Genomic DNA, 27264 nt, shown 5'->3' on the forward strand with positions numbered 1-27264 from the left:
GAAATACATTATTTTGTGCTGTGAGCTGTCCCAAGCACAGCTCTGCTCCACTGGGACACAGCTCCCAGCTCCAGAGGACTGGCACTGGCAGGGGCTGGGCCAAGCCCCTGCCTGGCAGCTGTCACTAACCCAGGGACACAGCTCACAGCCAGCCTGCTCCTCCGGCTCACAGAGCTCACCCACATCCTGCTCCCACACAAAAAGATCAAGGAGGGCATCTCCCAGACAAAAGCACAGCAGAAAGCAGTCTGGATTCATGTTTATTGAAGCCAGTAATTAAAGACGTCCTCATTTTGCCAGCACTAGAAAGCAAGATTCCACATGACTGCATACTGCACCTGGTTAAAGCCATACAAGTGGACTAAGGTTTGTTTCATACATTTGCAGTCCTAATTGTAAGTTGGAAGAAAAACCAATAAACTTAGTATACAGGACAGTGAACTTTCATTTACAGCATGTATATTGTTAAGTTCACGATGTACAGAGCAGTCACTTTCAATGTAGTTAAATAAAATACGAAATTCTGTTCAGTTTAAACAGTTGGGTTTTTTTTAATGCCAATAAAAAAGTGCAAACTTAAAATCAAGCAGCATAACCAAAGCATTTTTATGGAGGGCCAATCTTTAAAGTTTTCTATTTGCTTCAAGTTGAATGCTTTCATTGTTTTCTTAGTTTAAACATGAACAGTAGATGCAGTCACTATAATGCATATAAATATAGGCATATAATAGTTTAAACAGTCTACCATACAAGTGTATCTGCAAATAAAATGAAGTTTCACTTGAAAATGTAAAGGCTGTTTGCATTTGGCCTTTGGTTCCAATGCTTGAAGACACCAGAATAACAACTGTGCAGCTCACCAAAGCCAGCAGACTTTGGCACCCACAGGATGCTACATTACTTACATCTCTCTTCAGTAAACTAGGAGCATTCACTTGCAATTAGAAACTGGAAATCTGTCCCTGTTTTGTCTTTCTCCAAAGCTGGTAAGTTATGACACAGTAACAGTTTTGATCAGTTTTAGTATACTCAACATTTTTATACATATGGAAAATGCTTCCATTGTAAGTTTTAGCCATATTGCTAGAAAAGTGCTTATCAGGTTAGATGACAAAAAAAGGCAGTTTCAGACTGAGGTTTTCAAACGATGCCATTACAATCACACACTTTAGTTTTCTTCTCCAATTTTTGATGGTTTAGTCTCCAATCTCACTTCTCAGTGTCAGAAGGACAGTGTGTAATTACTTCTGGTGTGGTAACTTGCAACTGGCACCCATTACACCAGAAAGTGCTTCCACGTCACCGTCAGCCAGCCACAGTCTTAGTCTAACTGTTATCTAGACAACTGTATAACTTCAGGTCATACCATTTCTTAAAAAAGTTAAAAAAAAAACAAACAAAAAACAAACAAACAACCAAAACCAGAGTATTTTCAACAAAAAACCTGGCACAAGTAACATACTCATGATAATATTTGTCAAAGAGGCAAGTAAATACTCTTAGCTTTCTAGATGTCTAGACAGACTCACACGAACAGCCTCTTGCTGTAACATAGGAGTTGAGGTTAACACCCAGCACTGTGTTAGTGGTCAGTCTAATTCTGTATCTTTAAGTAACAATATATATTAGGGAAGTTATATCCAGACATCAGATTTAGTACAACAAGTTCATATCAATAAAGAGTAAACTCTGTATAATTCAAATTGTGGTTTTTCCCTTCAGCATTAAGAGCACAGAATATGCTTGGTATTTTTCATTTCTGGTAGTGTGTCCATGTAAAACAAGCATACTGTGTATAAAATCAAAGTGCCATTTCAGTAACCACTGCAGCTGTGTTTGTTTGTACAGAATGAGGGTTTATGTGACCATGGACAGGGCTCCCTTAGAGCAACGGGGACAACCACAACCCATCTTTCCAAATGAAATGCTACATGAAAGAAAACACAAAACAACTTCTTCAAGATGTCCATCGTGTACACATTCATACTTTTTAAGTTACCTTCAGAATTGGAGTTGGCTGCACCTGCAGCAGATGTGGTTGGAACTAGGGCCTTGAAAGTTTTTTTTAAAAACCTCCATAGGTGTAAGGCAGGAATCCATTTTAGCTTGGTAGCTAATATTTAGTTACAAAAAAGTAAGAAAGAAAAATACTGAGAGTGTTCTGTAGCACATTTCATTATGGGAAAATGATCCGTCACCCACCATTCTTCATAGGCCAGCCTCTGGCATAAAAAAGGCAGAAGCTATCAGAAAACAGGATTTAAAATTAAATACAAATTGCCAAACTACTGTTTTTCAAATAAAACCAAACAGTGACTGTTTGTACTACAGTGCACAATAAGTTCAAGCACCTTCTAAAGACACATCACAAACTGTGCCAGGCACTTGGAGCTAAACAAGTTTAGTTTCTCCCTTTGTCAGCTACACCAGAAAGGGCATCCACACTCTTAAGACTTCTTTAAAAACTAAAACAAGATTTATAACAAGAATAAATTCCCATGGTTCTTAGTGTTTGGCCTGGAATTCTCCAATGTAAAGTAGTCTTTTAAAAACAGTGACTATTTACCCCCTGTGAAACACAGGATTTGACAACATTGCTCCTCTCCAGTCAATCCAACATTCTGGTTTCTCGCTGTCCCAAATCCGTTTCCCCTTTTAGGGCTCCATTCCCCACCTTGGCTTCTTTCCCCCAGTTAATGCTGTTCCACCACCACCACTCCAAGAATATAATGCATTGCAAACATACAAGTAGCCAATTCCAGAAACTCTGAAAGAGGGTTTCAGTTCTCTTCCTTGCCTCGTGTGCAGTCAGTAGTACTTTTAAGAGAATTCTCCATTTTGCTTCTCTGTGTTCTTCACAACAGGAAATGCAGCTGCACCTGCTTTACCTCCAAACCAAAAGAATTGCCCTATATAAACTCTAAATGGTTATCTTATACAGAGGGATTTTATATGCAAACTTCCTGAATGTGCACTTTTTACTGGGTCAAGGCAATGATGTAGTAAGCTCATTTCCCCTGCCCCGAGAAAACTGATAGCATCTGCCATAGCAGAAAATTCCTGGTCTTATCAGATCACTATACATAGTTATTTGGTCATTTACATCTGCATTGTTCTGCCCATCAAGCCTCGTTCTCTGTTGGAGGAGAGTTTGTTGTTACCATGGGGTCAGGCTTTCGAGTGATCCTGTCCAGCTCCTCCTGAGCATTTGCCAAAACTGTCTTTTGTCCTGGAGAGAAAAAGAACACAAAGCAATTGAGTTTCAATGAAATGTTTCACCCAAGAAGCACAAGTGTTTAATAAATCACCTTTAGATGACAATATATTATTTATTTCTCATTATTTTGCCACCTTCCCAAGGCCACAGAGCCTGGCACAATGCAGGGTATTTTTTGTGTAAAAACTGATACTCAGGTTTGATTCACTTTAAAGAGATGAAAAGCTGAACTACACAGCAGGAAAAAGCACAACACTACCAGTGATATGTTTATAGCAACTAACATTTAAAAATAAGTATATTTAGAATCTTCCATAAAAATCAAACATACACAATTCTATTACTGGCATTGATAGTAAGGACTTTATTTAAACCCAACTTTTAAGCACAAGGTATGTAGGACACTTGCTAAAAAAGAAATCCCATTTATTTGGTCACACTTGTACCCACCACGTTTGAATATGAAATAAGTAACAGGAAGAACTCTCATATCTGCAGACAACACTTCCCTTAAAAAGGGGACAGGAATTGCATACTCATGTAATATCTCCAAGCAAGCATTTCAAAGCACTTCTTCAATTAGAACCAGACACACTGAAGTATTTCATGGGAAGGCATATCTTACATTTCTATATTAGACTCAAAACTTTTTAACAATTCCCTAATTGAACCATCAGCTTACTTCAGTTTCTAAAAATTATAAACCCACAGATAAATTCATCACTAAAATTGGAACAATATATCCTAATGCATGAAACATACAACCATTTAAGATTAAAAAGCTATATTTTTAGACAAAAAGTAGATTATATAACCATGTACAGCTTCCTTACATAGCCAAAGAATTTAACAAGCATCTGTTTTCCAGCTCAGATGTGTGTGAAATATTAGGTGGACTTTTTCCAGGGTACATGCTGAAAACATTAAGAAGGCAAGATTTGACTGGTAGAGATTCAAGTGGTTTTTTCCACAGTACAAAGACATAACCAAGTTAAAAGGTTACCTTTAATCACTAGGACGGTTTTAGCACTAGTCATAAGTCACAGCATTCTACACGGCATCTACTCCAAGTAGGAGTATTTAAGCAAAATTTAGGAGTTAATACATTAATTAATGTACTGTAACAGAACTTAAAATACAAAACACTTCACATGTAAACTAATGGCACCTGAGAGTTTAAAAAGCCTAAACCCTAAAACAATAAAGGCCACACAAAATCCTCACTTAAACAAGAGCAGATCTAAACAAAAACCATGACTTTGTTTTTTATGCTGGATGAACTGGCTCTTTAGGGCTCCAAAATAACCCCAAGCAGTGTCCTGCAAATACCTCATGTGGACAGGAAAAACTCTCCCAATGCAGGGGAACACACTCCTCTTTACCACCATGGGGAGCACCTTCCAAAGGAGAGGAAATACTGGGAGCGGTTTTTAAGAAAATAAGAGTTTCCCCTCAATTATGAATGAGAGTGACACTTGCTTTCAGTTTCCCTATAAATTTCAAGGAGTGATGGCCTCATTCAGTGAGATGTGCTCTGGATAGTTACATGCCCCCAGTTCCGTACAATTCCCCTCGCTAGAACAGAGTGAGAGCAGGGAACCTGAGTTCTTTATCCTCTGTACAGGAATAAAGAGGGAAGGCAGCCTTAGAATTTGCAAGAATCTTCTTGTGAATATAAATGAAATAACTGTGTGACTAAAGAAGTTCAGATGTAGAAAAATAATCCACCACAGAAATAACCAGTTGAAGTTTTTTGAAATATCATGGTCTAGACATCAAAGAGAGTCCAGAAACAAAGACAAACAAGATGCATGGCATAGCAGGAAAAATGGACATGACACTGCCCAGGAGAGAGAGTCTTCTCAGGTAAGAACTGTCACAGTAGAAACCAATCCATCAATGAGGCTGAGTATTGTTGAGACCCACAATGTCACTCTCATGCTGGGACAGAATCTCAACATTTCAACCTCAGGCTATTCCTAGCTATGAGAGAAACAGATGGTCTCTTTAAAGCTAAATATTTTTGTCATCAACCTTCTGAAAACGTCAGGCTCTCTAAACAGTTTAGACACTTGAAATGCTTATAAAGATAATTTTAGCACATTTACTCGCACAGAGGATGCTGTTGGAAATAATGATTTCTCCAACATGTTCTGCTCAACTCTTCCACAAAGGAACAGGTCATCACTTCTGCTCTCACCAGCACCAGGTACCTCACAAACCCAACAAGAGCTTTTCAGGGAGCAGCAGGAGGAGCCCTTACCTTCTCAGCACAGTTTAATCTTACACTGGTTCACGTAAGGTGTGAGCACAGCAGGTGACAAGAACAAGCACCTTCTCCTGTGAGTGAAAGCCAACTGTTCTGTTTCCAAAGCCCAGAAAGGAATAGGAGCTGCCAGCTCAATGTAGCCAAGAAAAGCCAACCTTGAGATCATTCAGGAGAAGCCCTTCCACCCAAGAAAGAGAACTGCTACAGCAGGCACTACAACGAGGTAGATCTGCAGAGCTCAGTACAATATTCTGATCATTCACGTTCAGGGACAAGAATAAGCCAATGATGGGGACTAATGAAGAAACTAGTGGGGAAAACGGAGCTCAGCCTCAAGCAGGAGACCAGAAGAGAACTTGTCTAGTTTAGTCTATCAAAATCAAAGTTAAGAAGGATGTATGATTGCTGTCTCTACATGTTTCAGGACAGAAATTATCTATTCCAATTAGAAGTTAATGCTGACATAAGGAAAAAAAAAAGCAAAAAAAGCTTGTTATCTTGGAAAAGTCCTGGAAGTGTTATAAAGTGTTATAAAGTGTTCCAGAAGACTCATAGAGTACAGCCCATTACAGAGTAGTTTAGCAGTTTTTCCAGAAAATGCAGTTATGTTTTAGGTGCTTAGAACAGCCTACAAGCCCAATAACCAACAGGGTCTGTCCTGACTGCCAAGCCACCCACATTCCTATGAAAGGATAACAGGTCCAGTGGAGAAGGGAGAAGTGGTCAATAGCACATCTCACATCACCTCCACAGAAATAAACTTAAAAAAAAAAAGCCTAGATATTTCAGAGAAAATTAATGGATTTTAATTAATAAAATTACCCATTAGTTATCCATAGCACTGGTCAGTACTTTTATTCAGCAATTTACATTGTCCTGCTGTTGAAGAGAGCAGATATGTAGGTAAGAGTGCCTGAAGAGACAACAATTGATTTGGAAAGGATTGGGGAAAAAATTTTTTACATAAATTACCAAAGCAATGCATGATGATAGAATGAAAAGCAATTATTAACCAAACACACAAGCTTTTGAGACACTGAATTTGATACAGACTAGAAACCCTCCTTCCAGGAGGGATAAAATGTATTAAACTGGCTGAATTGTTACAGAAGATCCTGTTCAGTGTCACACAGATGAAATCAACCCCGTGTCCCCCTGAGAGATGTGAACAGAACACATCTATAGCACAGACAGACACTCTGCTCACCCCTTCTCAGGGCAGGCAGGGCCTTGTCTGCCACCCTCAGCTGTTTCGGAGCGCAAAGCAAACAGGGTGAGCAGAGTGCCAGGAGGACAGAACTGTCACAGCCAGACAACATGGCCTGCACACAAATCTGTTCTTGCAGGCCACGCACAAGTAATAGGCAAAGGGGAACAGCTTTCAAACCCAAACACTCCTGCAAACACAGAGGCTACACTGAGCTCCACTGCCACCCAAACAAGACCAAGGGTACAGGGATTCAGAAAGACTGGACAAAGGAAAAAAGTAACTGAGAAATTAAGTACTGGAATAGGCTTCCTGGAAAGGTGACATTACAGCTTTTATTTCTGAGTTTGATTTTTAATCACTAGCCAGGTAATCCCTAACTGACTTTGCTTCAGGTAGAGAGCATGGATGAAATAACACCTAAAAATAATTCCAGTTCTATTTCTATAAAAGTTATTTTGACTTTGTGAGTAAAACAGGAGGCTGCATTTGATGAAGCAGGGGACATCTTTCATTGTTTAACTGAAGAGGGCATTCTGGATTATGAAAGAATTAGTTCAGTGTTTTCATAACATGGAAACTGTCATTATGGAAATAATATATAATACAAATCCCTTTTGTTATCTTCATCATAATTAAATTTAATAAATACAAAATCACAGGATTCATCATGCTGAAACAAAACACACAAAAATCACACCTGACTTGCTGTAAGTCCAATCCTAGGCATTTTTTAACTTTTAGAACATGAAATGTCATATATAAACCTTCTCAGTTAAAAACAAATTTAAAAATACCCAGACTCCAACTGCCTTGGCTCTCTGACTGACAGAACCATCAGTGAGGCTGGGAGCAGATATTTCTCATTTCCAGTTCAGAAAGCCTTACCTTCCCCTCTCAGCTGTGGGTTTGGGGAACTGTGGGTTTGGCATCACCATAAACACCTACAGGATTGCACAAGCTTGGGATCAGAAGTAGTGTACTTATCAATAATTTAATAGTAAAAGAATTCTGGAAGGAAAGCTCCTGAACATTCAGTGTGATGGGAATGCCAGTATTGAACAGAAACAGTCAAAGAATCAAAGCAGTAAATTCCACCTGTCAGGTGGACAATGCATTTTCCACCACCAAGGTCTGGGTAGGTAGCAACCACTCTGACAGGTTTCTTTCATTTTCACTGAACTGCTGCATTATTTATCAGCAAGGATCTCCCACAGCGCAGTCACAGCACACACACAGAAGACACCCATTTGTCAGTGTTACCAGCTGTGTTGGATTGCAATAAAATTCTAATTAATTACTAAGTGAACAACTTCAAGCTGTCACAAGCAGCGATTCATTTCAGCTTGAACTCTGGGGAGATTCAATAGTTTCACGGCTAACTCCAGCCCAAACCCAAAGAACTGCATCTCCTTTGCAACAGTGAAGCATCAAGAAAAGAAAGGAAGGAATTCTGAAGTTGAAAAAGAAGTGAGCACTTTCAGCATAGGATCAAGACTCAAATGTCACTAAAATCCCAGCAGTGCAATTTTACTAAAAATTAAGAGAATTTAACAGAAGCCCTGGAGTTGAGATGTAGCAATAGTTTAGTTCTTCTTTTAAAGACATTTTGTACTGTCATCTGTCAATGTCTGTCACTTTCCTGACCAGTGTAAGAGACATACCCAGGGACCAAGGAGACAAATAAACTATTAAAAACAAGCTGCAATAACAAGCCCATTACCTGATTTCTTGGCTGTGCTTTGCACTCCTCCAGCACCAGGACTTCCAGGAGAGCCAGTCTTTTTGCTCAAGAGACTGTTAAAGAAACTAGCCAAGACACCTTCACTTGCAGCATTATCTAAAGAAAAAAACAAATATAAATTACACAGAAGACTGAGAGCTGGTAAATTATAACCTATTTTCACATAGATGCAAATCTCTTGCCAATCAAGGAAATAAACCTCAGCTCTGAGAAAGTCTGTCCTTGGCTCAGTTTGAATACCCCAGTCCTTTGAATACCTTGGCATAGGCAGAGATGGCTGAATGCACATTCCTGCTTTTCTGGAATGATGGGGGGCATGTAATGAAATTTTAATCTAAATATTTGTATGTTTTTAAGTTTTTAATAAATGCAAAAGCCAAGAGCAAGATTATTAAGTACAGACATGAAATTTAAAGACTGATAAGCCCATTACCAACCTGCACAGATGTTTTAGTACAGCCTTTCCTGCCACTGCCACTGCTTTTAACAAATCAAAACTTGGCAATTCAGCAATGAGACATGATCCAGAAGGGCATCTTTGCCCCTGGAAGCGAGGCATGGCCGTACAGTGCACAACAAAAAACAACACTGGCCCTGCAGACCTTCTTAATGCCCAGAGGGTAAAGAAGCCCCTCAATACCATGGAGCTGCATGTCAGGGAAAGAGCTCATTTCCAAGTGACTCCATCTGCTACAGCAAATGACATTCCAGAGAGGGCTTAGTGGAACAGGGTTTGCTGTGGATTCCAGAATAAGTGATATGAAGTATAAGACTGTTCATAGTTTAGAGCAATCTCCACCCTAATAATCCACCTGATTCATAATAAATGTATTGAGGCAATTTAAGGAAATTAGGATGCATTTGACCTCTGTCTGACTGCTTGGCAGTAACAGAACTCTATTCCAAGCCACACAAATGACCAGAAAAGAAACAAAAAATCCAAAGTTACGTCATAAATGCATTTATGTTATTAAACTAACTATACAATTGGTGAATAAATACCCAAATCTTTCTACAGAAGAGGATTCACGTTAAGGGAAATAATGCATGACAGAACAGTAAAATGCTCATTCATACTTTTAATATTTGGATCTGGTTTCTTAACTGATGTGATTGGTGAGGCACTGGGTACATTGGCGGGGCCAGCTCTGCCTTGAGTCCTTGGGGATCCTGCAGGGCCTCTTGCAGGAGATTCCTTAAAAAGTCCAAATCACACACATCAGAAAGGAATTTCAGAGTATTAGTTACTTTAAGCAAGTGTATAATATCACATACTTTTTCAGCCTTTCTACTGACACTGCAGTGATGCACACTGGAGAAACAAACAAGCACCCAAAACATCAGCTATTTTGGGAATGTGCATCTACTACAGGAAAGGCTGAATCACGGCAGAAAATTTTCAGTTCAATAATCCAATGTTTCCCCAGTGAATTCATAAGCAACATTTAAAAATATTGCCTCATTATTTATTTCCTTTCTGCAGTTTGCGGAGATTATGTAGGTTACATTTAAATATAAAAAATGGATCTCTGCAGGTTAGAATCATTCCCTTTTCCCTTCAAGGAAACAAAACACCTCCTACTCTTTTCCTTGGATCTACTTACTGATGCTCTTGTAGGCGTTGCTGGCTGTTTGGCAAGGAACGACTGCAAAAACAACATATTAGCATTTTAAAAATATTTCAAAGAATACAGAGGAATAAAATACAGTGAAGCTGAGTAACCATAAATTTGCTTGATCTTTTTCCTGATGGTTACAGGATTCCTCTTTAATATTTTCCCCACTCTGCCACTAGAGGACTGACTGCAAGGAGTAAATAAGCTTTGGGCCTTTGTCTCACACAGCCAGCCCAGAACTCAAAGCCAGAACCACAGACACCCCAGTCTGTAACCTCCAGGACATTTATCATCACCTGCATAGGGAAGTATTGCTATATTTTTAACCATAGAGTAATAAAGAAAATAACAAGTTACAGCATAGCCAAATTTGACACATTAAAGTCTTTCAAACCTCTGGCTGTAAGGAAACTGCAATGCTCAGATGTTAGGTTTTAAAAGTATTTCTATTTCACAGATCAATACAACTGTGTGGTGAAATTCAAAGTCTCTTCTTCCTCTTCTCCTTTGATGTGTACATTCTTTCTGTTTTCAGCATATCTTCCCTTCAACTTGCCAAGTTAAGTAACCGTATTTCCCACTTGCATTTGTTAGAATAAAGTCTTACTTCACAATTACATCTGAATTTGCAAAGCTGAGAAAAAGCTACCTGGTGATTTAAATGATGAATGAAAAACTAAAGGCAGTAACAAGGGAGAAATTGAAGTGAAATTTTACATAGTAAGGACTTATTTTTATTTTTCCATTCTTACCTGCTGCTTCATAAGAAATACTTGCTCATCTTCTGCTGCCAGCTCTTTATCATGGACTAACTGTTGAACAAAACATTTTGTTGTTATAAATAAAAACTGAAATTACTGTAACTGGTTTTTATGCTTTGGTGATCAAAAGGGAAGAGAGAGAGGTAAATCTTTAAGACTACTGTTAGCTTTTTTTTTTACTGTTCTTTCACATTTAAACTAATGGTACCATTAAAGAAGTTGCCATTTAAAATACTGTAAAATAAAAAATATTGGAGTAGATGAACAGTGATGTAGATGAACACTGTCCTACAGAAATGAGCACTTGATAAGTAGCCACATTCCTCTTTTGAAGTTTGGATATTGATCTCATCAGCATCTCTTCAATGAGCTGAGATGATCTTGCTTTGCCTTTGCATGGCAACCTCAAAGCCATGTGAGTACAAATGGAAATGTCCTACATGAGAATTCTCCATTTTCGGGTTATGTTTCTGCCCCATGCATGCAAAAATTGTAAATGTAAAAACAGCTATTCCTGGACTGCCTTTCATTCAATAAGGTGAATGGTTTCTGGGTTTGCTTGCAGTATTTTAAATAACTAATAAATGAAAGCCTGACATTTCATATAGTTAAATTTAAAAAAAGAGTTACATTTATATTTGGAGTTCTTCAATATTAATAGTCCTTAGCAGCCATTCAAGCAAACTCTACTTATTTGTTGGGGTACAGAAAGAAATAACCCCTTTTTACCTTTCTTACAGGAGGTTTTACAATGAAGTCCTCATATGCATCTTCTGGTTTTACTGTTGTGAAGTTTTCATGTAAAATGGCAATTTTCTTCTCATTGTCCCAACCAGCAGGTCTGTAAAGAGAATAAAACTTTATCTTTTCTGCAGCTTCTACAGAGAACATTTATTTACTGTCCTCTACTTAAATAAGGCAATTTTCTCACAGATCAGCCCTATTACTCAGCTAAATTCCAAGGATACAAAAACTGGAGTGGTACAGTCAGAGTCAAGTAATATGCATCAAGTTGCTGTTTAAATTTGGGATTCCACAAGACTTGCATACTAAGCTTTTGAATGACATACCATTCCATTTACTTTTATATCCATGCTACATGCAGTGCAGTGCTAAATAAAAACCCCTCTGACACCATGCTGCTTGTCCCATGACTCACATAAAAACTGCATCCTTCTCTACCACTAAGGCAGGCGTGGTAAACTGGAAACCGTAGGTTTTATGTACAATGTACTTATACAACAGGTCAAGGTTCTTCTCCTCCTTAACTGATGTATAAATCAAGGCAGCCCCATCTGGGCTTCTGGTTAAGGAAAATTAGGTAATATACAGTTTCTAAATTATAATAAGAATTTCAAAACAGGAATTAATAGATTTATAGCCACTAGGCAAAACTAGATACATTTAGTATGCGGGGGTGAAGGGGATATAACAGGGCAAGGCCCGTGGCACTTTTCTTTGACGTACACAGAAGTTATCCATCCTCCCAGGCTTACATGGAAACTGCATCCTACTTCACTTGGAAAAAAGTCAAAAACTTAATACACACATGAGATCTCAGGCCTACATGGAAATTGCAATTTCTGAGGGGAAAACCAAGAAAGAACACCTCACAAAATGTAAGGCAAACCCCTTTGAAAAGAACAAAAGGTCCATGTCCCATGCACAATTTAAAAACTATAAAATATTTTATACATCTGTCAACATTTTCAAAAAAACAAACTAAGGTTAGGTATGTGTAGCATATACCCTAGCCAATAACTAAATACCAAGCAATCTTGCAGAGCAATTTCTTGGACGAATGTTATGTGCAATTCAACATGAAAACATCTCTTGCTTCCAGATTAGAGGCAATCTCTTCAGCACAGAAAAGGATACACTGTAAGCAGAATCTGCGGATGTGTGACTGAATGAAGTCAAAGTGTTCTTCCCTGTAGTCATGCTCTTTCTCCAGGACACTCACTGCATCACACTGGGAGAGGCAGGAAAACAAAACAGAAAAACCCATGCATTTAATCCCAGCACATCTTAAAACACCTTCCTTAATCTTACACACTCCCATCACATTTACTGTAAGTGTCTGGTTCTAAAATAGCACTGATAAATCAAATGCTAAAGTAATTAACATATAATTTATAAAGTTATTACTATTTCATCAAAATAAAAATTGATGTCGATGGCAGAAGCTCACTTGTGGGACAAACCCCTCCTGTTAATCCAGAATTCATTTTGCATGTCTGCAGAAAGCATGCCTTTAACAGAGAAGTAATGAATCCCAGCATAGCAGCAAAGAGAAGCAGAGTCTCACTTTTGTGCACACCACGAGCACGGGAATGCCCAGGTTGTGAGTCAGCACATTGTCTCCAAGGGGAAGGGAAACGTGTTCATCCTCCTGGCCAGACGAGGGGCCTCTCCTCTGTGGCGATCCTTGGTAACCTTCTTCAGGTTCTACGTACTCCTGAAACTCCTTTATAACTATTAAAAGAGAGAGATTCTTAGGCTGCAACAAAGGAACTAGTTCTTTTTAAACCATAATTAATCTACAACTAACTAGAAATCTCAAGGGTTTTTAAATTTTTTTATTTTTATACTACATGAGAACTGAATGCAAGTTAAGCCTTGTTGCTCTTTCTAACACCACAACACTCCTCTACCAAAACTTACAGGAAGCTAAATCAAGTGGGATCTGGAGCCATTATAAACAACCACAATTATCTGCAAAAACACATATTCCTGAATGTTTCATTATAGGGCAGCTGACAACAGAAAACATAAATGTGGCTTAGCAACACAGCCTATACCCTGCAATTTCTACCTATTGTGGAAGAAAGCATGGTGAAAATATAAATGAACATAGAAAACACCACCCTGAAACAGCCATTTTTTCTTATGAACAATTACTTTAGCTCCTATTACTCTACATTTCTGTTGCAGGCATCCAGTGCTAGAAATACAAAGCCTACCTGCATAAACACAGACTCAAGGGCATCTGCAGGGTACCTGAAGAGACTCAGCTGCATTCTGGAAAACTACAGGGGGGTCCAGAGGAAACTCGATGCTTTTTATGTATTAGTATTTTAATTTTATGGCAACAGTGAGTATTCCAATAATCCTGAATACTAGCCAATACTGAAGCACCTAAGGAATAGTATTAAGGCCATTTTGGAAATGCACCGTGAACCCACATGTGCTTTATCAAATGTGGGCAGCAATCTTCACTTTAATGTCTTTTATTCAAGACCAAACCCACAGACCAGCTAAATATGTGTCCTGGATGTGGCTGCTCCAGGCACACACTGCCCCGAGGCCCTGGGCTCTCCTCCTCCTCACTCAGCCATAAAGAACCCTCACGGAAAGAGCCAAGCAAACTCCATTATCTGTTCCCACAAAGGCTCCTTCATTTTAGAAACAGTGGGAGCAGAGTGACTGTAGGGACAGTGAGGAAAACTCCTTAGAAAAGCCATCAGTCTCCAGCCCAGCCACACAGAGAGGCTGCTCAGAACACTCTCTGTACCAGGGAAGGAACTGCAATGAGCCTCCTGAGCTTTAGGAAGTGGTAAAACCTCAGGGAATTTTCATATACAAACCTTGCAAAAGGAAGTCATGGTACCTTTTCAAAACAGGAACCATTCCTGCAATGGCATGGGTGTGTGGAAGGAAGAACAAATCAGAAAACTCTTCTGTTTAAAGCTGCACAGTCTACAATGTTTAGCTGAAATATAAAATTGTGTGATTCTTGTGGAAGAGAGCTCCATTCTAGAGAAAAGCCTAAAAACCCCAAACTAAATAAAGACCATAAGACTTCCAATCACCAATTCAATATATGCCAGGGTGCAAGGAAATACAAACAAATGAAAATGAAATGCAGTTGCTTTTAACATGGGGAGGCAGTGCCTTCTTGTGGAGAAGAAACAGCGGTGCTCCAAAGGATGCTGTCTCCAGGACTGTTTCTTAGTCAGCTACAGCAAATCAAAATTCCATCATACATTCTGCACATTCAACGTGCTTATTATCTCACCAGAAGCATTTAACTAGAAAAGGAGTTTTTGAGTGCCACTTTCCTTTATTAGCTTTCCCATCACTATTTACTTTTGAGGCCAAGTGTATTAGAGCAGTTCAGATGAGTCTCTCTGACTTAATCACACAGAAAAGACTATTTGACAATACAGCTCTCAATTTACCACAGCATTATAATCAGACAGGATTCCTTTCCTGGGTTTTGTTCATATCAAAGCAAAATAATATTTTCTTTACTAAGCATAAACCCCTCCGAATTTGGGGAAAAAAGGCCTCTCCTGAAAAGAGTAACAGTCAACAACATGAGAAGACACAAGATGCTCTAAGAATTTTAGAAATGTAAAGAAGAGAAAATGCAACATGGACATTTCAGAAGTCTGCTGGTTTCATCCTCATGAATTTCTGCTGAATGGGAATGAAGGACACAACCCCAGAGAGCCACAACTCCCAGCCCCTCTCTCCCCAGGGGTCAGCGGGACCCAGCAGCAGCATCAAGGCCATACCTCACACACGGAGGGAGAACACCCTTCCTTCTCCTTTCCGTGTAGAGCTGAGCTCTGTGTGGATTCCCAGGGATGCACCTGGCCTGGCATTAACCCCTGCCAGACATGGAGCAATAGGATACGACACTGGGGCCAACAGGGGCAGCTCTGAACAAACAACTGCTGAGTTAACAGAAGGCACCAGCCAGAGCAAGAACCTCTGATTACAGCACCCTGAGCACACAGACACCACCCGAACTCAGGAAAAAGTGGGGGTGCCTGACAGCAGTAGGCTCTTGAACACTGCTCCAGGCTGCCACTCCATCCCCCATTGCCTTCAGAATTTGATCCTAAGAAATCCAAGTGAACCTGGACCCCAGGCACTGTCAGATGCCCTGATGAACAAACTGCACTCTCACAAAGTAATAAGGCAGCTCACTGCAGTTAAAACTTTCTTTGACACACAGCAATTTCATACTTTTTCTTACCTCCCACAGCTATGTCTCATTTGAACTCCATTCTCAGGCTTTTAATGGGTATAAAGTATCCCTATTTAATGGATATAAAGTTGTGCATCCAAACAGCTCATAAAATCTTTTCTTTTTCCTTTTTTTCTAATGAGCTATTAATATTATCTCCTCCCCACAGTTCTAACTGAGGAATCGTCTTCTATATGGTATGGAAAACAACTCTCTTCTTTATTAAGAAATAGTGAAAATTACTTTAGTTTAAGGTTTTTCAACAGGAAATACCCCTAAGATGATGCACATAAAAGAGGAAGCCAGAAAAACAACAGTTCCTCTGGAAATCTGTAATATTCTGCCACCCATCACTAAGGTTGAGTACTCAGAATGGCCTATTATGTTAATTAAATTCTCACCAGGTGATGATGTGCCATTAAAATCGCACCTCCACTACAGAGTGCTGATTTATCTACCAAACTTGTGGCTCTTTAGAGTTTTGCGTTGAACACAGCAAATGAAGGCGAGGTTCCAGCAAACTGTTTTGTTGCTGTTGCTCACACGAGCCATGCAAGGTAAGGCCACCAAAAACTGCTGCATCACTCAGGACATGCACGGACTAGAAGCACCCCTGAGACAGCAATCCACAGTTATTAGGTTTACTGTTGCTGGAACAACCAATCTGCTCAAGCTTGGAGTGCTCTTAAACTGCAATGTGGAAATGCAGGCAAACGCTACAACTTAATGGATAAATCCCAAAGGCCCTGAACAGCAGAATGAGAAAAATGAAGAATATTTTTCTGAGACAATCATTCCATATTTACACTCTTCAAAGTTTCACAATCACTTTTAGCTTTTTTTGTGCCCTATCTTTACTGATAATTAAAAATTTTAGTCTTGTGAAAAGAATTCCTAGACAAAAGATACCTGGATAAACTATTTTTTAAAAATCTTTTAGCTTAAGAAATCTTTCAGCTCTATGTCAAATCAAAAAAGCAAAAAGGGAGACAATCTGAAACCAATTCAGCCTGAATGGGACAGTACACAATTTGCAGAAACATGTTATTGTGTTTCAATTCTTTAGCTTCAAACACCCCAGAGGTCATTGGTGTAATTGCCATTTTACCAGTACATCTCCTTTCTGCAGTTCTTGATTCCTGATAGACACCTTATCTGCTCTGTCTTTAAAAGGGAGGCAAGATCCCTGAAATAATTATTCAAATATGTGTTATTCAAACAATGAATTGTCACAATTGAGCCTGAATTAAATGGACATAGTTGATGTTATGTACCTGACTCCACATTAGCCAAACTCTTAGCCAGGAACCCCCAGAGGAGCTCAGTGATGGAGTGAGTGCAGGCAGGCAGTGCTCTGGGTACATTCCCAAGAAGGTAGCCTGTGGCTTCCATGTGTGTCCTGCTGCCCACTCTGGGAGCTCTTTAACTCCAAAGGGAAGTTTCTCACCCAGCCAGGCAAGCCAAGAGTCAGAATCTCAACCAGCAAACACAGGAGCAAGGGCTGGGTGCAGAAAGGCCTCCCAAACCCTGCCAGCAGAGACGAGCAGTCCAAAGTCCAACTGCACTGACAAGGGTGAGCTAACAAAGGCATCTCTAGAAACTCTTAGGACCTCAGCAATGGAGAAGGAACAACCTTGCAGCACTTCTGTGGATGCCAGTGGGGCAGGACTGGGCGGTGTTTCTCCAGGGTTCCTGGTGCTGAGTGTGACAGCCAGGGAAAGCAATGTGGACATTCAGCTTGGGATGAAGGAGCAGGAGTAAGGGAATACTCTGCTGCAGAAGTCAAGAAACACATCCATCCACGTAGTCTTATGCTGCAGGGGGCTTAAATTCAGCACATCCCATCACTCTGCACTCCATTTCTATGTTTCAACTGCCCTCACGTGAACTTTTATTATCCTGGTTTTTACATATTTGGGCTGTTGCAAGCCAGTGACTTCATTTTCTGAGTGGCAGCCTACCCCTAGAGGCACAGGCAGCAGGATTTCAGTAAGGAGAGCCTTGCTGTGTAGCTTCAGGATGGGCAGCAGTCCCAAGGCAGTCACCAGGCACGTGTGCAGTACCCTGGCCAGTGCATTACCCCAGCACAGTTACAATGGGCCTTCCCTCAGGCGGGGCTGCTAAGAGAATTACAGGACATGGTGGCCAAAGTTCTGAGCACAGAGCTGGCCCTAGGGACAGTCTGCAAGAAGCCAGAGATGTGTCCAGGTGACACAAGGGTCCTGCACAAGGCCTGAGAACAGGAGATGGATATTTGAAGACAGCAGGGCCCTGTGTGCCACAGCTGAGCCAGGGGATGGCACTGGAGCCAGGCACGGGGGAACTCAGCCCCTCTCCCATCTCCTGTTCCCTTGACTCCAGGAGAGTTTCTATGATACTTTATAATTCTCTATCTAAGATACCACTATTGGAAAGCCTTCTAAGTTCCTCAGACAGGGCACTCAAGCTTTCCCATAGCTCCTTGACAGAGTGCACTCTGAAGGGAAGGCTAAAAAGCTTCTCTTTCCAAAAGGAAAATTTAAATGCACAAACTTGCCCTTTATTTGCATTGCCATAACATTTGCTGTGTCTCACAAACGTGCAAATTGGATAAGTGCTGGATTTTGATACTAGAACTGCCTTTCCATTTCCCATTCCAAAAAATCTCCGACACACATTTTTTTTTCCCCTAAAAACTCTCATATTTTACTTTTTGTTTAAATGTAACCAGATGATCAAACCTGGGTGCTTTCAATCATTACGTCTAAACTGCAGCTGGTATGCTGTAGGCACAAGGCTTCTGGGAACATAATATTTAACACTCAGAAAGGATTATCAGCTATACAAATACACCTGAGTGGTCACAGGTCAAACAGATCACACTGCTCCATGTGGTAGCTCGGGAACCTACCAGACCATATTTTCAAGGGTTCCACACTCCAGCACAGAGAGCCACCAGGAGCAAAAGCAGTAAGCACAAAGGATCAGTCTGAATCTACTTCATCTGAAAGGACTGGAAGTTGCTAAGGTCTTTTCCACTAAAGAAATTTATTTTGGAGTAATTCAATATGAAAACAGAAAAAAAAAATCTCAAGAAACATTCAATGCTACTTTAGGAAGCGCTGCAGATCCCATCCTGCAACAATGACTGCCTGCCAGTGCTAGATTCCATCCTGCCATGGATATGCCAGGAAAGAAGGTTAATTTATACAACATTCCTAAAGTCACAGGGTAGGAATGGCTGTAGAGAGACAAAATTAGCTACACCAGGTTCACAGAAACCAGAACCAGTTCTGAGCCACCAGAAAAACAAGGGCAGAGAGACATCATGTAAGACAAGCACAGTATGGGAATGGGACCTGGCTGAGCTATCACAGCAAAGCAGACAGCTCACTTCATCACTGAATTTTGTCACCATCTTTTAAAAACTGAATCTGTCATTTTATTGAAGTTTTTTTTTTTATTAGCCTTTCAAAAAATCAAACTATCAAAATCTCATTATTGCCCAGGATCTAGACCAATAAGTCACCTGATGTTTTGTCAGCACAGCAAAACTGGAAGAGTTGTTTTAAGGTCTAACACAGTATATTTGAATTAGTGTTGCAATCACAACTTAAGAGTAATTTTTATCCAACCCATTTCAAAACACTGACCCAAAGAAATCCCTCAAATGTTGTGAGAGCTAATTAAAAAACCAACAGCAATGTATGGATGCACAAAGACTTACACTTCTGCTCCATGTGCCTCATCTCTTCTGGAGGAATTTTCATCTTATCAATGTGTTCTTGCAAGACACTGGCCCATTTCTGTAAAGACTCCATAACAGTCCAAGGTCTAGACATATCTGCAACAAAGACCACGATGGTGTCTTGCAGGGATTCAGCAGAAACAGCGAACTTCAGCAGCCCTTTGTGGTACAAGTCTCCATCCAGGATCCAGACATTGCAGCGAGTGTGATCTGAAAGGAAAAGGCACAGTTGGAAGCCAGCAGATTTGCTGGGTTTGCTTTGCCAGGCTGGGAATGACCAGGTGAGAGCATCAGTGTTCAGTGGAAGGAGCACACCCAGCTACCAGCACATTTTGCCTGCTTGTTTATAAGACAGGTTCCTGTGTAAATGCCTATATTAGTCAGAAATGCTTTCATTTCTGGGTTCAGAACATTTTCCTTAAAGAAAAAAAAATCTGTTCCTGAGCTTCTACTCAGGACAGCTGTCAGGACAGTTTTTAATCACTGCACAACATTCCTGCATTAGAAACAAGCACAGTGAACCCAGAACACAGGGGATGTGTAAGTGCAGGCCCGAAGGGGTGGCCCTGCCCCAGCCCAGCAGGGGGATGAATGCTGCCCTCGGTGTCTCCCAGACACATAAGCTGGTTTCACACACTCAAGAAACTTCCCAGCAGAAATAAGCTGTAAACAAGATACCAGCAATAAGCAGCTTAAGTTTCTAGCACAGGAGTGGGAGGAGCAAATACAGGATGAACTCCCCACCTTCCCAACAAGGTTGTGCCACCTGCTCTTAAATCACACTGACTTAACGCCAGCTCCTTCTGCAGGCTCCTGACCAAATGAGCTCTGGGCAAATGACCTGGTATTGCAGCTTTTGTGTTTCTTCCACAAGTGTTTTTGATAGTGGCAGGATGCTTTGTTGGAATGCAAGGCAGAGTAGAGGGGGATCAGCTGGGTCAGACAGCTGGCATTTTAGCCCAAAACTGAACTCTTGGCAAGAGTATAAGAAGTGAAAAAGAAGTTTCCTCCAGAAATGATGTATCAGGTACCATGAACAACCAATTCTTCCAAATCAAAAAAAAAAAATATAAAAAAAAGAGAGAAGGGGAGAGAGAGAGAAGGGGAGAGAGAACTTATCCACAGAATTTCCTGCTGAAGAGGAACAACTTCATTGTTTCTATCTTCTAGACTGTTCCTAGTACCCCTCGCTAAGTATTCCCTATTTTACTACAGCTATCCAGAGGGATCAGTGAGTCTCTCTTGCACTACATACACAATATGTCACTTCTGAAAGATTTGCAAACCAGCCACTGCAGAACCCAGATTTTCAAAGCAGCTACTGAGCTTCATAATTACCCTGCCTCACTGTACTTCCGTGTCCTGAATCTTTCAGCTCTGCAAAATAAATCCAGTTACTATGGCTATCATAACTTTATTCTAGGAAGCAATCCACCCCTCTTGACTGCAGAAAAAGGCAAAAGCTTGGCTAAGAAATCTGGAGGAAGAAAAGATGACAGATATATACATCCTACCTGTTTAATCAGGCCTTGGACAAAATTACTGAGCAGCCCAGTTTCAGACATCTCATCAGGGTGCTGTATGTGGCAGTCTACGTTTAGCATTTGCTGTAAGTTCTGCTGGGCTGTCCTAAGACATTCCAAGATCAGCCCTCACACAAACAGGTCAACAGCCACGCTGTGAACTTACTGAGCTCCTCTCACTGCCAGCTGCACCCCTCGATTCACTCTACAGTGATCAGTGAGGGTAAGGCCTGTGGAGCTCAGAAATGCACCTGTGCACACCCAGCCCTTTTCCCCTCCCTCACCCCACTTCAGGACACCAACCACTGGCATCACAGGGATTCCCACAGCACTGCAGGTCTGAATCTAGAGCTCCCAAAAACCTCTGAGGGCAGAGGGAAGGTCTAGGAAAAGTCTGGAAAAACAGAGAGCAAGGTAGGACACAATGTGAACACACTTACATGCTTGCTATTACAGAACAGTAAATGAAATATCTGTGCAGGACTCTCTGCATCCTAGAAACATCCTGTGTACACGCCCCAAAGCAGCAGCCTGCCAGTAAATAAAAAACCCTGTGAGCTTTCTATGAGCTAAAGGTTATTAATAGACAGGGACTGTGTGTATGTACAACTGTCTCCTTGGAGCATGAATGGAAGTTTTGAAAACCTAATGCAAATCTATCCACACTTTATGCAAGTTTACAGCTCTCCGCAGCACTGATGGATTCTCCTGTGGGGAATACTCTGCAGAAAAGACTTTCACACCTTGGCAAGTTAGAAAAATTAATAATATCCAAATTCACTGCTTCTAACTCATGATTTAAAGCCAATATCTAAGGTTAAAATTGTTTTGTTTGCTATGCACCTTTGTTCCCCTTTAGGTTTTAATTTTTGCTTAACATGTGGAATGCAGACTGGAACTAGAATACAGGTGGAACTGCCACTCACAGTCAATCTGCTAGGAAGCCTGGAAGCCTTGTACCCACATTAAAATACTCCAGCAAAAAAAAATGTAACATTGTATGTAAAGGAAAGGTTTTGCTCCTTTCTAACAGGACAGAGGAATGTCTTGATTTACATTTGCTAAAACATAAAACACAAAAATACAGCACTGGGTGCTCACAATTTGGCAAGGACTTGTTGGTAAATTCAGCTTTGTCAGCAGCACACCAAGCTCGTACTTAGTCATGAATGTTAACTGGGCCCTTCTTACTGGCCATGACACAACATACAAAAACAGAGCAAACAATTGCCAGGTCCTGTTGGAAAAGCAGGAGCAACTTACCAAAGGCTATTACAAAAGCTGCTAAAATCACATCTCTAAATCCTGTCAATATTCCATTATCCCTTTAGTCCTGAAAAAGATTTTCCAGCTTTGATAAATTTTATTGCACATGGTTGATTCTGTGAACTGCAACTACATCTGCAGCTATTCAAAAGATATCAGTGGCAATTACATATCCCTTGCTCAAGCTGTGAAGAGAAGCAAAAAAAGGAGAAAACTTTCAAGAAAACCACTTTAAAGATGCTGACAAAAAAAAAAAAAAGAAAGACAATTTTCTCATTAGAAACTAGTGCAGCAGCAAGACTTGGCTCAATCTGGAACAACCAGTTCAGCTGGAATATGCATATGATACGGCTGAAGCCAGTCCTAACCTGAGGCAAAACCCAAGACTGCTTTGTTTTGTTACAAGCAAGAATGCAACCCCAGAATGGCTCCTCTTCCCTGCACACTGGGCACAGGCGAGGTGCATCTGCAGTCTGGCAGGTGAGAAATGTCCCTGTGGTGCTTGTGGCTCCAGCTGACACACACAGCACAGAGCAGGCCATGCAGGCTGGCTCCCTGTTCTGCTCTACATCCCCACTGTAACCCTGCCCTGGCCCTGCAAGGGCCTCTGAAAGCTACTCTGGAAACACAGATCCTTTAGGAAAATTCTGCACAGCTTCTTTCCTATCTCCTATGAATTCAGATTCTCAGTCCTCAAAAGTAGACTAACCAGTAGAGACAAAAACCATCTGTTCATCATAAAGACAGGCAAAAACCTGAAATTTGCCACACTCCCTGAGAAATTCCACTAATGAAGGACTCTGGGGTCTGAGCTCCAGGATCAGTTAATATTCAAAGCTAAGTTTGCAGGCAGTGCTATAAATGTTTTCATCCAGGTGAACTATGGAGTCATGTATGCAGGAGCAGCCATATGCTCTAAGGATAATGTAGCTGGGGATTTAGGAGAATCCTCTCTCCCCCAGGATTGCTTCTCAGGTCTCGCCAAACCTCTTCTTGAGCAAATGCACTGGCCTAGGCAGCATTTGGGATAGTGATAAAATATAACTTTAAAATAAAAAGGTATCTTTTTAGATACTTTTTTATTTTAAAGAAAAGAGACTTTTCAGACAGAGATTCAGTAGCAGACTTGGAATCTAAGTATCCTGAGCCCTGGGAACCTAAGCCCACATGCCACACCCAGCAGTGACACCTGGCAGAGCTGGAGCAGCTGGACAGAGCACAGTGCCCATATGCCTCCAGCTGCCAAGAAACCAGCAGGGGACATGGAAAACTACACAGTCCGTGGGCACCTCTGTGAGCCACAGGGGGCCTGCAAGGCAGAGATACTTCCTGGACTTTCCTACAAACTGAAAAGAACAATTTAATTGCTGAGCTGATGTTAAGGAGGAAAGTAACAGTAAACTGAGATTGCATCCAGCAATCCAGAAAAATTCTATGTAGGAGCAGCCAGGTTCAAACATCCCTTGAAGAGCAATGGGGAGGGGAGACCACGGCACAGGAAACAACACAGATTTTCCTTCAGGTTTTCAAGGGGAAGTGAGAAGTAGATAATGAGTAACTCAGCATTATGAGGAAAATATTTCTCCTGGACAGAGTAAACTTCTCTGAAATGAAGAAGAATAAGACTGAGAGAGCAAATAAATCTTCTATCACCTGGGAAAGAAGCTGAGATCATCTCACTCCACTGCAGAGTTTCAGTTACCAGTCTTGACCTGGCACCCCTGGAAATGCTTGTGATCGGGTCTTGTTCAGGTTGGAGTCTAATAAAGAAGCAGAGACCCTCAAAACCACTCATCTGCTCCTGAGCTCCTGAATGCTTACCCTGAGGATCTTTATGGCTTCCAGAACTGTGGGTCAATTATAAAGCCTTTGTTCCCCAATCTGGATATGAGCACACACTCATCTGAAGCACAGAGAGAGTTTAAAAACTAAATCCAAACCCGTTCTAGAGAAGAAAGAGCGTTATCTCTGCCTGCTGGGAGGTCCTGACCCACTTTGCTATTTATTTTGCTTGTGGATGACACTAATGAGACAGAAAGGAAAAAGGCACGTATTATTAGCTCCTAACACACCCATTTGAGGATGCATGAAGACCTGAATTGGCCAGCTGAGCCTGTAGTCAGTCAAAAAGATTTCTTTTTTTCCTGCTAGTGCTGCCTGAGTTCTTATGACAGGCCTCTCCTAATCACTTCAAATACTTATCACTTTCAGCCACTCAGGAATAGCCCCAAAATATTTCCAGTGCAGGGATATACTTGAGGTTTGATAGATAACACCAGGAAAAATAGCACAGCAAACATTTTTCTGCTTGTAATAGCATCTCCTTTGAAGCTGCAAGAGGTCTGATGACACAGGCTGTCTCAGCCCTCCTAATCACAGGGGGTTTTTCCACCCTGAAGTGTTGATGCAGAACTAAAGCAGATTGTGCATGGTGGACAAGGACTTACACCCAGAACCTGAGGAAGCACTTAAAATTACAGCCCAAAAGATTTTTATGAACTGCAAGGAGGCCCCTGGAAGATATGGCAATATACTTAGCCTTTCACTGTGCCTAACTTAGTATCCAAAGGCAGCTTCCTGCCACGTGAGTGCAGGCCCAATCTCCATAACAACCAGTCACATATGGCACTTAATCACTCCTGCAAGCCTTCAGTGCATCTCCAGTTTCAAAGCACCATTATAGGATCTTCCTATTTGTTCCCAGGAACAGGGATGAACCACCACCACTGCTTCCTTCTTCTGAGCTCTGAAGGAAGTCATGAATAGGAAGATTTACATTCCCCATTTTTAAAGACAAACCAACCCAAGGAGGTCTAGCAGCTTGCCCAAAATGAGATCAGCAGAAGCATATTTAGGAGCAAAGATAACGAACTCACTCCCCATCTGCTCCTGTCCCCAACCTTCTCAAAAATACGAGCAATCTGATCATGAGGCCTGCTTTCAAATGGTCTCCTGGCATAATCTGCCTCTATACAGTAGAGAGACAAGAGATCAGCAGCAGCAACAAAAAGACAAGGGGCAAAAAGCAGAGACATCAGCTCCAGCTTGAAAAAAGGAAACACTAATTCTGACTTTAAGTTCTGTTCTTCACTCAGTCAACTAAAGCAAAACATCTGTTACAGCTAACCTAAATTCCCCACACAGCGCCCATGAGAAACACGCTGCACTCAGAAATCCACGCTGAGCATGAAATTCTCAGGGATGTACCCCTCTCTTTCTATAGTCACAAAGTAGCCACAGCAACGCCACTGCAGCTGCTACAAAGTGACCATGGGCAGAGGGATCTCCCCTAGCCCAGAAGGGATCCCCAGAGCTGCCCTGCCCCAGGCACAGGCCAGGCAGAGGGAGAACAGACACGCACTGTGAAACCTTTCCCTCCACAAAAATGGACACAGCTCCAAAACTCCCAGCACCACCAGCTGAACCAGCTACTGGGGCGTAACCCAGAACACACTCATCAAACCACAATTATTAAAACAGCACGGCAGCCACTTAATTAAACAGATTGCATTTGAAACAAACTTACCATCTCTGTCTTCATCATGAATATTCAGATACAAGTATTCCAGTCCTCTCCCTTTCTTGCCATGCTCTGCTCCCTGTATTTTAGCCATGAGTGTGGTTTTGCCTGAACCATCATCACCTGCCAGTAAGTTTGTAGAGGAAAAAAAGACACCTTCAGAATTACATTTGACTTCATAGAAAATATTTTTTCACAACTTGCACAATTAATGAGAAGCACCCTTGTACACTTCTGGATCACAGTTATTTGCTGTTCTCTTTCAAGTATTTCAGCTAAATCCAATGGCTTATACCAGAACAATAAGAAGGAAGAACTCTCTTATTCTCTATTATTACTTAAAATAGTCTATAAACCTAACAGTGGAAATCAAAGAGAAAGCAGATCTATAAGCACAAGACAAGACCACAGATCAAATTACATAACCCAGCTGTAACAAACCCATGTGTCAGTTTGCTCCAATCAGTGTTTGAAATACACTTTGTTTCTATAAATAAAAAAGCAACAAACCAACACCCAACTGGTTGCGTGTGTTACTTACCAAAAACAAGAATATTCTTGCCCGATGGCAATTTAGATCTGGACCGTGTGGAGACTTCGCTGAGGATGGAGGACCTGGGGAAGCAGCAGAGCGGCCGCGTTACCCGCGGCACGGAGGAGCCGGCTGTGACAGCACCATGAGCTCAGCACATCCGCGCCCGCGGCCGGCACATGCGGGCTGTGGACGAGCAGGGCTGTCACAGCCACAGGCCAACTGCACTCTGAACCACCGCAAGCCTGCCACCTTCTACAGAAGAGCTTTTATGATTTCTAAGCCATAGGCAGGGACATTTAAAGTTCTCCTCCCTCGTAAGAGGCCGCAATACTGCAGAACATTACTTTTCAACTAACTCTCATCACAATCGACTGCTGTATTCGATATACGTCTTTCTGCCACGATAGGTATTTGTTTTAAAGCGTTCTTTAGAAATAAAAGCCGAAAACACACGAGATCGCCTTTGCCGGAGCCGGCCCCGCGGATGTCCCGCAGAGCCGCGGTCCCAGGCCCCGCTTCCCCGCACTCCCGTCCCTGCGCCCGCGGGGTTCCCGGCACGCATCCCCGGGCCCCCCGACGCTGTCCCCGGGCCCCGCCGCCGCCGCCCGCGGGGCCCAAACGCGGCACCGACCGGCCGACAGCCCGCGCTCCGCTTCAGCCCGGCGGAGCCCGGGCTCACCCCGCAGCGCAGGCCGCGGGCGCTCACCAGAGGTTCTGCCCCTCATCCTCCTCGCCGGGCAGCTCGGCCCCGCCGGGCCCGTCCGGCCCCAGCAGCTTCTTCTCCGCCAGCACCGGCGCCATCTTGGAGCCGCCGCCACAAAGAGTGACCTCACCGGGCCGCGAGGACCCCGCCCCGCCCCGCCCGCCCGCGCGCGCCGCCGGCCCCACCGGCCCCTGCGCC

The 27264-nt window shown here is 41.8% G+C and overlaps 1 protein-coding gene across 1 annotated transcript; it reads right to left on the minus strand.

Annotated features, from left to right (window-relative positions):
• Window positions 1–244: 244 nt before the first annotated feature.
• DYNC1LI2 (dynein cytoplasmic 1 light intermediate chain 2) lies at window positions 245–27225 on the minus strand. The gene is made up of 13 exons (XM_038148072.1): window positions 27070–27225; window positions 26370–26443; window positions 25835–25951; window positions 19499–19729; window positions 13123–13289; window positions 12693–12786; window positions 11974–12109; window positions 11544–11655; window positions 10806–10865; window positions 10042–10083; window positions 9515–9632; window positions 8417–8533; window positions 245–3229 (listed from the first exon to the last, which is right to left on the minus strand). The coding sequence occupies exons 1-13, from the start codon at window positions 27162–27164 to the stop codon at window positions 3123–3125; spliced, it is 1470 nt and encodes a 489-aa protein (XP_038004000.1). The 5' UTR covers window positions 27165–27225; the 3' UTR covers window positions 245–3122.
• Between the last annotated feature and the right edge of the window lie 39 nt (window positions 27226–27264).

This window comes from Motacilla alba, chromosome 11 (genome assembly GCF_015832195.1).
Source record: "Motacilla alba alba isolate MOTALB_02 chromosome 11, Motacilla_alba_V1.0_pri, whole genome shotgun sequence".
NCBI lineage: Eukaryota > Metazoa > Chordata > Aves > Passeriformes > Motacillidae > Motacilla > Motacilla alba.

Bases quoted from the DNA above. Each gene is read 5' to 3' on its own strand.
- DYNC1LI2 (XM_038148072.1), bottom strand. From the start codon at position 27,164: ATGGCGCCGGTGCTGGCGGAGAAGAAGCTGCTGGGGCCGGACGGGCCC. The intron at 19,730-25,834 runs GTAAGTTTGTTT...TTTTCCTTTCAG, and splicing joins TCATGATGAAGACAGAGATG to ATCACACTCGCTGCAATGTC. The intron at 11,656-11,973 runs GTGAGTCATGGG...TTCTCTTTACAG, and splicing joins GAGAAGGATGCAGTTTTTAT to ACCTGCTGGTTGGGACAATG.